The sequence below is a fragment of the Hirundo rustica genome, chromosome 8, assembly GCF_015227805.2.
Source record: "Hirundo rustica isolate bHirRus1 chromosome 8, bHirRus1.pri.v3, whole genome shotgun sequence".
Classification (NCBI taxonomy): Eukaryota; Metazoa; Chordata; class Aves; order Passeriformes; family Hirundinidae; genus Hirundo; species Hirundo rustica.
The window spans coordinates 26,908,514-26,923,529 of NC_053457.1; the positions used below are offsets into that span (position 1 = coordinate 26,908,514).

At 41.7% G+C, this 15,016-nt stretch overlaps 1 protein-coding gene across 3 annotated transcripts in view; it reads right to left on the reverse strand.

The window, feature by feature from the left end:
* GPAM (glycerol-3-phosphate acyltransferase, mitochondrial) overlaps nt 1–14,799 on the reverse strand; it is a 30,339-nt gene extending 15,540 nt beyond the window's left edge. Inside the window, exons 1-9 of one of the 3 annotated variants that reach the window (XM_040071068.2) lie at nt 14,616–14,799; nt 13,762–13,918; nt 12,241–12,371; nt 10,185–10,307; nt 7,165–7,238; nt 4,184–4,297; nt 2,834–2,983; nt 2,020–2,116; nt 896–1,032 (exon numbers count right to left, since the gene is read on the reverse strand). In XM_040071068.2, the coding sequence (XP_039927002.1) occupies nt 896–1,032; nt 2,020–2,116; nt 2,834–2,983; nt 4,184–4,297; nt 7,165–7,238; nt 10,185–10,307; nt 12,241–12,342 (797 nt within the window). In that variant the 5' untranslated portion in view covers nt 12,343–12,371; nt 13,762–13,918; nt 14,616–14,799. Of the gene's footprint in view, nt 1–895; nt 1,033–2,019; nt 2,117–2,833; nt 2,984–4,183; nt 4,298–7,164; nt 7,239–10,184; nt 10,308–12,240; nt 12,372–13,761; nt 13,922–14,615 lie in introns of all 3 variants that reach the window. The other 2 variants (XM_040071067.2, XM_040071069.2) reach the window with 2 other exon arrangements.
* Nucleotides 14,800–15,016: the final 217 nt, after the last annotated feature.

Sequence of the window (15,016 nt, forward strand, 5' to 3'; positions counted from 1 at the left end):
ATTTTAACAGAGCAATCAGCAGGCAGCTCCCACTTGGCACCAGCAATTACACCACCTGCTTTTATCTCATAGTGTGGCAAGAAGTTCCCATGAGGACATCCCTTCTGCTTGACAGAAGCAATGTGTTTTCTTGCAAGAAAATCCTTTACTGGCTCAAAAGTCCAAACAGGAGTACCCCTTTCTGCAGACAGGGTGCTATGTGGGGGTCACGGGCCTATTGAATGCTAAAGAACTCAAGGTGCCCAATGCCTAAAGTAATTTTAGATCATCTATGCTAAACCCTCTTTATTCTGCTGGCCCTAAGAACCAGCATTTTAATTGATCATTTAAATGAATGTCTTTTCCACTGGGATTATTATAGATCAGCACCTACTGGTGTAAAACACCCTCAAAGTCAAGGTCTTCTTCCCTCTTCCCTTCTTCCCTCATCATTTCCTATATCTAGTGGTTTTTTCAGATATCAAATATGCCCAAATTCTGTCTCAATGGCAAAATATTACCTAAAATATCTCAGCCACCAGAAATATCATTTAAACACAGACTCAAGTGGAATACTTTTCCACAAAGTATTATTCACCCAGTGCTGTTGCTGCTCATTAGCCAGCTCACTAAACTGCATGAAGAGCTGTCCATTCACAACTCTTTCTCCCATATCATCTCTCCATAGTCACAACTTTGGGACTTCAAAAAAGGAATATCCTTTCTCCTCACCCTACTAAGGTTGTAATAGAGCCTCTCAGAAGGATGTTGTGATGCTCCCTCTCTGAACAAGTCATAGGAACCCAAGAAGTTCTCTGTGATGGCCCAATAACAGATAATTTCACACTTGGACATATTGTGCAATAGGTCAGATCCCACCACCTCAGTCATTTTTAAAATAAGCAGAGGTTATTACCTGAAGATGGGTATGTTGAGATTGTTCCCTGCAGCTATGTAGGGTGCTTTGATGTTATGGCAGAAAAGAATGAATGTAAGAAGCAGGTAGTCAATGTGGGATTTGTGAACAGGCAAAAAGATAAGAGGCAAATTCATCTATGGTGGGGGAAAAAAAGAAAAAAGAAACAAGTCAGTGAGCAGAAACATGGAATATTACTCCTTTTCTTAAATCCACTGTTGAGATTGCTAACATCCTCTTAGCTGAACTGATGGTATTTTCCAGTTACCATAATTGAGTTTGTTTACTCCTGGTTTTCCTTCAGCTGGGACAATGAGAACATTTCAGTCAGCTTGTCTGTAGTCTTAGTTTTCATGGACTGTAGTTTTCAGTTGTATCCATTACATTAACAATTATTAATATTCCCACCTTCTTCAGACTCACAGTGTTGAGACACTAATCAAACAATTAAAGGGATGTGGAAAAATCCTCACTGTCACCGAAGTACTGGTATTTCTATTAGATATTAGCAAGGATTTATGAATAGTTGGTTTCCCAAAAACAGTATTCAAAAAAACCCAGAAAAGAACAGGATTTTTTTTTTTTATTTGTTCCATTTATCTAATCAATATTTCTAAGGTAAATCCTGCAAGAAGAGTTAATTCAATTGAGTGTAAAGAAAATGATAGCATTTAGGATTTTGTTTGATCAATTTCAATAAATATTGAAAAAATGGGAACGGATTGCTAGTAAGAAATAGGAAAAGGGGTTTTTTCTTAAAAAGTGAAAAATCCTGACTAGTTCTAATAATTTATTGCTGGCTGCCTCAACTCAAAAAACCGGAAATTATGTTGGATGTCGGTTATCCGAGATAATCATTCAGCCTGATAGTTAAAATTTGATCCTGAATCAAACATAAACCCAGAGTTCACTCAGTATTTCAGGTTACACAACTCTAGGAGCATATATTTAATTAAGAGCACGATCTCATAGTGTTCTTTTTGTATTTCAGACACAAAACAGTTCTACCTACAATCGCATTTCATACAGACTTAGCAAAACTCTCACAAGAAGAGAAGTGCTGCAAACATCACTAGAAACTACTTCAGAAATTTAACTTACTGGATTTTCCCACTCTCCCTTACCTCTGTTGCTGCTTTGACCATTTCTATTTGACCTCTGTGGATCTGGATATTCCAGAAGAAGCTGTTAAACAACTTCAGTAACACCCAGCCAGTCAACCTAAGGAAAAACAAACACAACTCAAAAAGCTTCATTTATTTCTGCCTCTGCTTTATATTGCTTCTGTATGAGTAAAGGCAAAGCCAGTTCATCTGATAACTTATATTCAAACAAAATTACTATAAAATCCAGCTGCTAAACAAGGTTTTGCCTATGGTTAGTAGCCACATTTCAGCCTCCTGCAGTTACGACACAAATCTTGTATCAACCTCAGGGAAGGCAGTGAACTAGGAACGTGACAGAGACAAAATCATCCTTAGCAGTAAATGCAGACACCACAGCAGAAGATTTTATCTAAAATAAGACTCTCCCTGAGATATTTATATCTACAAATTATAATACTGAATAGGCTAATGGAAAAATTGTCTTTCAGTCTATGATGCTGCAGATAGCTGCTCTTGTCCATATGAGCCTGAAACAACAAATGATGCCAATACTGGTCTAAGCATTAGCACCAAAATTAGTTTTGGGAGAAAAGGAAGTTTGTATTTAATCTTATCATAAGACATATTCCTAGGAAAGGCAGAGGATTTCTGCTGCATCTGAAAATGAAGAAACACTACTATTTTATTAGCTAACATTAAAAAGGGGATTTTTATGAATAATGTATTTTTAGAATAATTATTATTTCTGCATCATGTGTTGCAAGCTCTGTTGGCAGAAAGAGCCTGTCCATCCTTCCACTCACTGACAATATCGATGAGACATTTTTCTTACCTGATTAAAGCAGGTGACACATTTGCTACCATTTCCTGGAGAATTTTCCTAGCTTTTTTCTTCACTTTGTTGATAGCTTTAGGATCCGTCTGAGCAAAGCTACCTGGAGTACTTGGTTCAGAAGCTTCATCTACAATGGCCTTCTGGACTCTACCAGTAAAAAGTAAAGTTTATGAGACAGCCCCACAACAGAAGAGTTCAAGACACAGAAACAGCTTGGAATGAGCTATGTATTACTACAGGAGTAACCTGCAAACATAAAAGGTGTCCTCACTGAACTATTGTGTACTCCAAATGCATTAAATTTAATTCAGTTTTATTAGCTCTAATTTAAGAGGCAGGTGGTGATTGAATGGGCTCAAAGGTGACTACATGAAACAGTATGTACACAGTTCACAGGTACTATTAAGTGACTGCCGATTTTCTTAAATGGCTAATAAAGTTGAAAATTCAGGGGGAACAGGTGCAAACTCATTTTTGTTAATGTTTTCTTTTTCCTGCCACAGCAATTTCACTTACCTCATTAAACAGATTTATGCAGTTGCTATTTTGAACTTCTAGATTATTGTTGCCCTTGAATTCTCAGTTTTACCAAGTCTAACAAAATACTGTAAGGGCTATTTTCCTCCTTTAAAACATACCCAGGAGACAGTAAATGGCTTTAACACACCATGACTGTAGCACAATGCAGTCTGCTTTACTTTTCAAAAGCAACACTATCATCTTCAGATGGGACTCAAGCTTTAAAAATTCAGGAGAATTAGGAATGTTAATGTAGGCAGTGTGTGCCCTCTGACAAAAGCAGCCTCAAGGAGCAAGCATGTGGTTGAATTTCTTTGTGTCCACAGAAAACTGATACGTGAACAGCTGCTCTCAAGGTGCCATTTAAAATGAGGCATATGAAACAGAAAACAAGCTCCACAAAGTTAAGGCTGGGTCCTCCATTCTACAGCCTTTTTCCATTTTTTGCTGCACTCTCCAGGTGTACACTTAGGGTACTCCAAAATGCTGCTTTCCTATTATTTCTGAAACACTGACAATTTCTAGTGACTGCAGTAGTAATGATTGACATTAATTAGATAAACAGAAGTTTGAAGAGCTCTCATGTAGCAATTTATTTTTCTGTGTACTGTCTGCTGTTCCTCCACTGCACACTATTCATTTAGAGACTTGTAACCCTTAAACTCCCCTTTTTTACTATTCCAACAGAAATTGCAATTACACTGTGCTATAGATACTTCATCTTCTAGTATTTTAAACAGTCTGATTTTCAAAACTTGCAGTTTCTAAATTAAGGCATATTTTAATGTACTAATAATTTAAAAAATAGTTAATTTTGTGTGACCTTACCTGCTGCTATTCAGCACATTTTCTGTCAGATTCTTGGCAAACATACCCTTATGAACATCCCTCTCTTGCACGAAAAGGACATAACAAAAGCGTCTCGCAAGCCACCCTCTGTACCTACAAAAACATGAAGGGTACTTCAGTGTGATCCTCAAAGTATTTTGCTGCCAAAAAAATAGCATTAAAAACAACTAAAAATGCAATTAGGAAGCAAAAGTGAAATTTCATAAATGGCTGTCTTAAAGCTTTTGTATCTTCTAGTAAATTGCCAATATCTTCATGTTATGGATGAAACAACTGATGCATAGCACAAAACTTCTGAGCCAACTGGGGTCTGCATCCCTTCAATTCAAGGTGACACTGGCCTTAAAACATCCACAGAATCACAGGAACGTAGCAAACAAACCCACATATACATTTTGTCTGTCCCCTGCAATGAACTCGCCAGCTCAGCGAGGCCAAAAGAAGTGATAACGTTGATTTCCAATTTGGTGCCCCTTTCCACCAAGGAAAGTAAATGCCCAGCTAAGAGGTTTTTCAACTTCAAGGAACACCAAGTCCTCTTGGGAAAGCTGCTCACGTAAGCGCAGGGTAAACTCTCACAAATGCTTTTGAAAATATGTTTGCATTAGCCATCAAAACTAAACCCACTTCTTTAGTTAGCTTTTCTTCCTTTACAGTGTTTTCAAACACCCAGTCCTATGTGTCTTCTCCATACCTTCTCCTAGCAAAGTTTTAGCAACTGTATAACCACAAAATAATCAGTAAATCTCACTACAAATTCAAGTGTTTAAGGTAACTTATAAAGACAGTCTCTTCTTTTTAAATTAACCCTGTCCTCTACTCTCTCAATTGTACAAGCAGAAATCACCTGAGAAAATGTTATTTGGAACATCACACACCAACAGAAGATGCACGTGACAAGGAATGGCTTTCACCCCATCCATCCCCCACAGTGGATATTCATCACTATTCATCTCCTCACCTCCCTCCTTTACCAGGCCAGCAGTGGACAAGCCTCCACTTACACAAACCAAACACTTGGGACCCCCAAACAGCAGAGCTGACGTGATGGGGCAGAATTAACACCTGCATGAAAAAGTAAATTCTGGCAATTCCTAGGCCCAGGGCAGTAAGTATTATGCAAAACCCCTGTCCTGAGATCTGCTGGTGCACTGCCTGGCTGCTGCTCCAGTGAGTGTCCCAAACTAAGCCGTGGGTGACAAAGGTCATGGTGGCTTCCATGCTGGAGCGCTGCCAACGTCTCACCCGCTGTCATCACTCGAGTTACTGATCCTGGCTGTTAAACCTCCCTACCACATTTCAGTACATTTATACATGTGTTAAAAACAGCGAGGAAAGATGAGACAGAACTTGCACACTACAAAAGGCCAAAGCCCTTGAGTGCACTGTAATTAAGATGGGTGCACATGCACAGGCCATGGGCACAGAGTGGTGTGGAATGATTACACAAATATTCAGACCAGCTATTTGTGCTGTCAGAGAAGAAGACTGGTGACTCTGTTTTAATTGCTTTTTTCCTTTATCTCTCTTCTCTTTGGAGTTTGAGAGCCTTACTCATTTTTCTAGAAAGCAAAGATGAGGATATGCTTCTTTGTGACAACAATATTTTTCGGTAATTATGAACATACCAGAACAGCACACAGCTATTTGCAGGGATCTGTCAAGGTATGAAGGCTTCTACATTCATTTTACAGCTTAGACATAATGTAGTTTAATTGGAAAAATCTGTTTTCTGATCATATAGCAATGAGAGAAAACAGAAAGGACACAGAATGGACCGGTCAAGAGGCATTTAAAACTGGCAGTGGTACCTCAGACAAAGGCTGTCAATACAGCTACAGCATGCTGGCAGTTACAGGAGAACCCTTCTTGCTTTCTAAGGCCAGGAAACTGTGACTATGTGGCCTCATGAGACCTCAGAACATCACTAAAATTGCCCATTTTCACACTATAATGACACTATGTTTCTCGCTATTCTGAACTAGATGCATTTATTTCAAAATAATACATTAACCCATATTTTTTTCTTCTTATATTTACAATTCAAGTAACTTTGACCATTCAAAACCATTCAAGTATTAGACTTTCAAAACTAATTTTAAAAAAGTTAAAACAGTATTTCTGTTATTTTTCTGTATTCCAAACTACAAGCTCAACTCTTGAAAAACCCATAATTAATTCGAATTTAATAAAGAACAGCCTCTAACATTAGCTTTCTCCCTCTCAAGCTCACATAATGCTGCCTTTCTTTCACTCAGACACTTTGGCTCATTTCTTTCAGGCTGCTGGCCTCTCTTTGTTTGCTCTGACTCTTCAATAAACACTGCAGGACATGCTTATGCTAATGATTACTGTAAAAAAAAAACTTAGCAAGCATTATTAACTTTCCAAAGAACAGAATATTTTTGTGCAATTCCAGTATCTTCATCCCAGAACTCAAGATATGATTCCAATAGTGCAAAGTCACATTTTCCTTTTTTAGTTTTTTTTTTTTTTTTTCATTTAAACTGCACTTTTCAGAAGCTGCACTCTACCACTGAGGCAGAGAAGAGACAGAATCATAAGACATATTCAGGCTTAATTGCCATAAGTGGCAATAGTCAACACCTAAACTGTGAGCCAGATCTACTCAGTAAATTGAAGTGCAGCCTGAAGTCATTCTGCAGGAGGGAATAAATGGGGTCCCCTCAATATTATGCTATAGATGCCATTTGCACAAATGGAGAAAGAAATTCCAGGTTTTTTGTGAAATAGGTTTGACCCCTACACTCCTTGTCTATAACCCCAAAGGACTTTGCCCAGTTCCCAAATACACACAACCAGATTTAACAAGCACGTTACTGAAGTCAGCACCAAATTTCTGCATTTTAGGACCACAATATATATCAACTCAATCCAGACCATAACAGAGATTTCTCTGTCATAAAATCAGAATTTTAAAAGCAAACTTGCTACATTACCTCGTATGTGTTTCATTGATGTATATGACATTACGTAGACCCAAAGAAGGAATACTAGAATTGAAGAAGTTATCCTGTAAAACCAAGAAAAAAAAAAAAGATTGATGGACTATTTAATTACATAAAAATAGCTTTGTTACATTCATCATAACATATACAACAAGACAATGTTTTTCATTTGTACTCCACGCAAAGTTGAAACCAGAGAGGTGTTGAACCTGCCTATACAGTACACAAACTTCCAAAATGAAAATGGAATTCAAATCACTATTCCCAAGTCCAATACTTTCAAAGCATTCTTTAGGCTCTACTGTGTGGTTGTACTGGTTATACTCTTCAAGCCATAACATTTCATCAGATTCTGATGTAATATAAACCAGGACTTGTCATGATAGAGAACTCATCCTTGAGACAGAACTTCATTAAGCCATGCTGGGCATTAGTGTAACCACGAGCGTTTGATGCTCAGTCTGCAGCATCCAGTTTGCCAGCAGATCAAGCATCGTGAAACAACAGCCCAAGGGTCAGGATATCCATCCATGGTTAGGTGGCAAATCTCCACATTCCTGCTCTGCCTGAACAACAAACTCAGTCCAGCCTTGTAGAGCCTTGTTACAGACTCCACATGCCAAGGTTTTAAGTGGGATGAATTTAGGAGCACTTCCACAACAAATACTCCTTAGCACGAAGACCTAAATTCTACTCTTCTACAGTCCAAGTGAATACCTTGACCAAGAGGCTGATTTCTTTACACCAAAATGATACAAAATTATAAAACTGGTACCTTGCCAGAAGGAAACTACAGCTAAAACTACTGGAACTGTACATGTCAAAGGAGACAAAAAAATAGGATAGCAAAGGAGAAAGATGGTCCAGCAACAGCAGAGCTGCCAAACAGCCTCACCACCAATTCTGCAATGGGAGTCAGGTAAGAGTCATTTGTTTGTATTTTGTTTAGGACATGCCATTTACCACAAAATTAAAATATATGACTGACCTATGTTACTTGCAAATCAGGTAGAAATTATGTGCTTCAGTGAGAGCAGAGAGTCCTCTGCTCCCTGCTAAAGCACAACTGTGCTCTACAATCAACCAATTGCTGCTCTAAGGTCTTAAGAGGAAACTTCAATGTTACACTAATTTCTTTGACTATACACTGGTGACTTTTGGTAGGTCTTATCAGCTGATGACATGTTCTGCGAAGAGAAGCAAAATGACTTGTTCCTAGTCTCCCAAACAATCAGCAACAAAGTCAAGTACCACTGAATGCGAGTCTATACCTGTCTATACCAGTGCTCTAAGTGTCAGGTTATACCTCACCACAAAACTCATCCTCCAGTGGTACTGTCATACCTCAGCTTTTCCTTATTTAACTCTTCTCCAATCCTGTGTCAGGCAGAGCATGTGGTTCTGTGAGACCAACTGAGCCTATAAAGGATCTCCCTGCTGGAACAAAGAAGAAGCCCAGCTCCCACCACCATATCCTGGCCTTTCCTGCTGATCTCTACACCTCACCTGTTAACTTACAGCACCTCCAGTATTCATTACCCCCTTTAATGTCCCAACTTCATGCAGACAAGACATAAAACTAAATGAATAAAGCAGGTAGTTTTCTGCTTGGTTAGTGAACTTGATCAGCCCTCAGGAGAACAGGAAGGAAAATGAGAGGGAGAAGCAAGACTTCCCACTCTCAGCATTGCCAAGTTGTTAGTTTGGTCAGAACACAGGAAATTTGCCTCATTCATTCCTTTTACTTAAGAAAAATAATGAAAAAGGCAGCTCCAAAAAAAAGTATTTGGAATCTGATGAGAGGATTATCTTTGTTACTGTCTGTGCAAGGATGGCATTTTTTTCCTTACAGAAGGCAACAAAGATCTTAATAGGTCATGCCCCTTTCCTAAGTGGGATCTCAGGATAGTTAATTAGTCTCTTATTAATTGGACAAAATACAGAACAAGATTTTTATTTTCAAAGCATAATTCCCAGTTTGAGAGGAACAGCCTAATTACTAACAGGCTAATTACTAAATGTACAAAGCCCTCAGCTGAGGATTCACACACACCTTTTCACAAGTCAAGACACCTGACTTTGTCTGTTTGAAACAGTCTCAGTTTATCTAATTGTTTGTCTTGTTGCCCATATCATACACAGCCTTCACAGTACATTTGGATTTCTATACCACATTTGTATGTCATTGTTGCAATCTTCTGTTCTGGCAGAGGAACAGAGTGAAATAACAACTTCTCTTTGGTCAAAGAGAGAAGCAGATTTTCCCTCTGGCCCAGCCAATGAAGGTGTAACTGAGTGCAATCTAAAGCCCAGGGGTGTACACATAGCCAAACTACATGATGACCTGGTTGCAAACTGTATTGTGCCATTTTGCATCTTGAGCTTACAGAAAGCCTGCCCCATGCAGTTCAATAAAGTTCACATTTTAAATCAGCTTGCACAACCTCTCTAGAGCCACCATCTTGACACTGTTCCCAGCAGACAAATATCCCCACTATCACAACTGGCAGTCCTTGTTTCCAGGCTGGGCAGAGATGCAAGGAATCAGCCAGATGTAGAAAATTAACTTGTTCTCCCAAGTACAGGACTGAGCAAGTTGGAAAGCAAGCACATTGCTTAGCTTCCAAACTATTTATCCTGTGGATAGAGAATTAAAGTGCCCTAAAAGCACACTTTCACACTTTGATATGCTCCAATTTCCCAAGATAAAACTAACACAGCAGATAATTTTGCTGTCTTATTTCCTAGTAATAATTCTGAGCAGCTAGAGAGTTTTGTGCAAGGAGTAAGCCCACACTGAGAGGTGGGAGACTATGCGCCAAAACAGATGTGTGCCATCATTTAATTCCACGACAAATTAAACATAACCACAAACAACAGTGAAAACCTACAGCACTTTATGATGTAAAAACAGTAGGACCTTGATCCTGAAAGTAAAGAAACTACTGCAACTTCATTACGCTGCAACTGTGCATTATTGTCAAACATAATCCATTCCATAATCTTCTTACCCGGCTCTGGGGAGTGCATACATAGCAGCATCGTCCCACAAACGGCCTTTTCCTGCTCAGCAGAGCCTCCTTCCATCTTAAAGTGGCAGATCGGAAGAGAGTGGGACGAGGGTTACACTCTCCCTGCAGAACAAAAGCCCACTGTATGAACATGCAGAAATATGTGTATGGGAAAGCTTTGAGGAAGAGGAGTTGCCAGACACACACACAAAAAAATTACCTTTCCAACGTTTTTCTAAAATTAAAAAAAAAAAAAAAAAAAATAGAAGCAAAATCTCAGTGTTGTACTTCTGTATCTAAGCACTGCTGCATGGGCTGACACACAAAATTTTAAAAGGAATGATAACTGTAAATAAGAAACATCAAAGAAACTGCCAGCTGAGAAAACTGAGGAAATTTAACAGTACACTACATTCGCAAGAATGTAAAGGTGCTCACAATATGAGCAATGTATTTAAAGGTTCAACTGAGTATCACCCTGTAAAACTGCAAGAAGATTCAATGTATCCAAAATATTAACTCCATGGACTCTGTAGGCACTTTCAGCAGTTTCATGCAGAGTGATATGAAAAAGGAATCCCTGTGCCTTCTCCAAAGTTACACTGTCTATCTAAAGATTACAGAACAAAAAAAATGCAGAGTGACTGCATTCACAGAACTCCTTCTTTATGTTAGGACATAATACAAAAGTTGTAGTTAAGTGTATTTTCAAATACCTTGATTGCTTCCATTAAAGTCTACTGAATTATTGCTTACCTGAGAAATGAGAACTGGGTTGCCAGTTCTCACTTTTAAACCACGTATTTTACTGAAAGTTACTTCCAGTATTAAAAGAGAAGTTACAGAAACAAACCAAACCTAAAATCTTGTTTAGAACAGAACTCTTAAGTGGCAGAGCAGCAGGGTAGAATCAAGATTGAAAGACACAAATACAGATCATCACATACTCAGCCCAGTGAGAAACTCCCAGAAAGTCAAAAGCAATGCTAAAGATGCTTTGAAACTAAATTGTGCATGGACCACATTTAGCAAGAAGCATGAACCAGTAAATATTCCAAGGCTAACTCTTCCATCTGAAATAAACAAGTATCAAGATGCTAAGCCTCCCATAACCCCTACTCTAGCATCTTCTTTAATGCTACCTCCAAAGCAAACCAACTTTGTAACAACGCCATCTTCCTTCTGCTTGCCTCCACCCCCTGATGTACCTCACCAGCATTTTCTTCCAAAAACTCCTTTCTATCTCTTCTGACTTGCCTGTCCTTATTCCACTTTCTCACAGACCTCTTGGTTACTGCAGCTTGCTGTTCCATGGAACTTTGATCTAGCTAGATAGAAATCCCAGCCGCCAAGACATCTGCCCTTTACCTCAACTCTGACCATGTTTCCAGTTCTTCTTCTGTATCAAGTTCAAACTCCTCCTCCCCAGATCCATGTCTAATTCCTCCTGACCTAGGCTGCTAAACTAGCTACCACCACTCCAGTCCCCATGTGGCTCTTTTGGCTCCACCCAGACCACTCTGCTCACTGCTTCCTTTGTCCCCTCCAAATCCCAAGACCCACTCAATGGAGGACACAGACTTTTAATAGGCTCCTTATTTATATCCACCAAATTTTTTCTGACTCCTGGACTGCATGGAAAGCTCCAGCTTCAATTCCTATAAGACTCTTCAATTCAGCATCACGCTCCTTTTCACCTGCACACTTTAAACTACATCACCCAGCAGAGGAACAAGATTCCTATCTGACTTTCTGTTTGGCTACTCCAAATGGGATTCTGTACTGTTACATAAAATGATTAGCAACATCACACCAGAAGACTGTAAGACTATCAAGAGAGTTTGACAGGATTTTCTTTTCTAGCAACATTATTCTTTGGCACAGAATTGAACGGTTGTTTCCTCCTTATATTTCTAGTTAAATTAAAACCAAACTGTTGTCATGCATGAGAGATATAATTCCTTATCTTCATTCTTCATAACAATAAAAAGTCCACCTTCAACTCGAAGAAATAATAAAACAAATACAACTAGTAATATTCCAAATTTTTACTTACCCACTCTTCACTGGAATGCTTACATCTACTGATGCTGCAATCTGCTGAGGTGGACAAATAGGAAACATCTATTGTTCCAAGGGACAAAGCAGTTTCATCCATGACACAGGAATTGAACTGAAGATCACAAACTGCAAAATAATAACATGTGCATATATATATTCCTTTTATCTGTATATTTATTATATATTTATATGCATGCAATATTTATATGCATGCACAGAAACACACACCTAATTTCAGTAAGGGACATCTAACAATAAATTTGCAAACTGGTGGTTTTTCACCCTTCAGTAAAAGTTCAGTTCCAAAGACACTTCCTTGCAACTAAAAATCAGCACAATTTTAATATGCTAAAAACCCCAGCACATCTGACTTCCATAAACACAGCACACCAATCAGCTTCCTGCATGCTCTTCTTGTAATAGGTCAACACAGTCCCTTTGTAATTTTCCACTGTTCTTTACTGCACAGTTTAAACTCTGCTGCTGTAAGGATTCACATGTCAGACACTTTCATAAGTTTACTATTCTCTTGCACTCTGTTACTTTGATCTTTCATAATTTGCTTCTCAAGGACACCTATGAGCTACAAAAACTGTCACAGATGTTCTCACCTAATCCTATCTCACAGTATATTTTATGTGTCTGGTCTAGCTGTAGTCAAACCAGTTTGCAAATTCCTTGGGAAGAAGGAGTGCTCTATTAAAAAAGCACACCTCTAAATGTGAACACACTGTTGACAAGTGACATTTCGGTCTTGTGGGATTAAAAAGCAGCAAGGAAATTGAATTATTACTTTGAAATGGAAGTTTTGTAGCTCATACAATGAGGACAGTAAATAATTCTCCCTTGGCCAAAGAAAAAAGGAAGGGCAAACATACTGAACTTAGTGTTGTACAGTGCATTCACAAAAGACTACAGATTAAACTGCTCTGTTATTGAGAGCCATTGAAACAGGAATCCCAGCATTTTCACCAAGAGAAGCTCTGAAGAGGCAATTCCTCATCTTCCATCTGTCACTGCAAGGAAACTTCTATCATGGCCAAGCTGTGGGCCATCAGCAATGAGACTGTTCCCACCCAGCATGTTAAGCTAATACCTGCAACATCAAGACCTAAAACTTTAGTCCAACGTTTTTGCCTTTCTTAGCGCCTGCCCCAAGTTGCCACAAACCCATCCCGCAACACCTGCAGAGAGCTCCCACTACAAACTGGAGCCTGAGCCAGTATAACCATGCAGACCACGCACATCCTTGCACAGCCTAAGTCATCCCTTTATCTGCTGGCTCCTACAGTCAATCCACCTTTTATTTAAATTGGTCCTCAGGCAAATTTACCATCTAACCCTCCCAATAAGTACCAAAAAAAAAGCCTGGAAACCTCAAACGCTGGAATCGAAATGCGACCCCTGGCGCTCAAGGTGACCTTGGCTGCACCGGAATAGACAAAAGATGAACTTTAAGAAATACGCAATTAAAATCCCGATCGAGCAGCAGCAGCAGCAGCCGTCGCACACCTACCTGTGAGCCAACCCGCCCCCGAGCGCCCGCTCCCCGCTGCGGCGCTGGCGCTGTTCACCTGCCGGCCACCGCCATCCCCGCGGGCTCCAGCAGCGCTCCGGGCTCACCAGGGCTCCCTCGGCAGCGCTCCGGGCTCCAGCCCCGCCGCTCACCAGACCTGCTATAAATAAAACCGCGGCGCTGAGCGCGGTGGGGGGGGTGCGCAGCGCCCCGGGTACCGCCGCTGCCAAGGGGCCGCCCCGCGCCTCCCCGGCCGCCGCGAGGGGCTGGCGCCGGCCGCGGGCAGGCACCGGCAGAGACCCCGGGAGCTCCGCGGGGCTCCCCTCGCCCACCTGGCCCCGCGCTGCCCCTCAGCCGGCCCAAGCTCCCCGCAGCGCTGCCGCCGCCGCTCCGCCGGCTGTCCGGGGCCGCACCGCCCCTCCCGCCACGCGGCAGCCGCTGCGCTGCCCCGCCCCGCCGCCGGGGGCAGCACCGCCCGCGCGGCCCGGCCGGCACCGCCCCCGGCTGCCGCCGGCCCCGTGCGCATCGCCCGCTCCGCGCCGCTCCGCTCCGCACCGCTCCGCCGGGCCCGGGCCCGGGCCCGCACTCACCGCGGGCTCCGCTGCTGCCCCAGCCCTCCTGCCGGGTCCGCGGCGGCGCCGCGCCTGACGCGACTTCCTGAGCGCCCGGCCCGCAGTGCGGCCCTGCCCGGCCCCGGGCCCCGCCGCTGCCTTCCCTCCCTTCCTCAGAGCCCCCGCACCGCCGCGGGGCCCGTGCCCAGCCCTGCCCGGAGCCCCCCGGCCGCCCCGGTCCTGGCGCGGCCGCCGCGTGGTTCAACGACCGCCCTCCCCAGCCCGGAGCGAGCAGAGACTCACGGCTGCTTGGCTCTCAAATTTGAGCTGCTGAACACGAGAACGCTGAAAAAGCGATGTGAAATTGTGTGTTAATGGGTTTGTAGCGACTCGGAGTTGCCGCTGAGAACAATTGCGGAAATTTCGGGACAGGTATCGATCTGCCCGCCCGGCCTTGCAGCGGTGCCAGTTTGCCTTTTACTGAGCGCAAAAGTAAATGTTGATTGAGATTGCTGCATGTAACCAAACAAGGGCGAGAGTATTTTTTGGCTTTGGCATTCTTGGGCTATTTAAAGACAGTTTCTCTGTGGCTTGAGTTACAGCCCAGCAGGAAGGCTCGTGCCTACATTTCTTCTTTGAATGTCCTGATCACAGCAGTTCAATACAGGAATAAAGGGACAAAATAAAAGATACCGTTTATACTA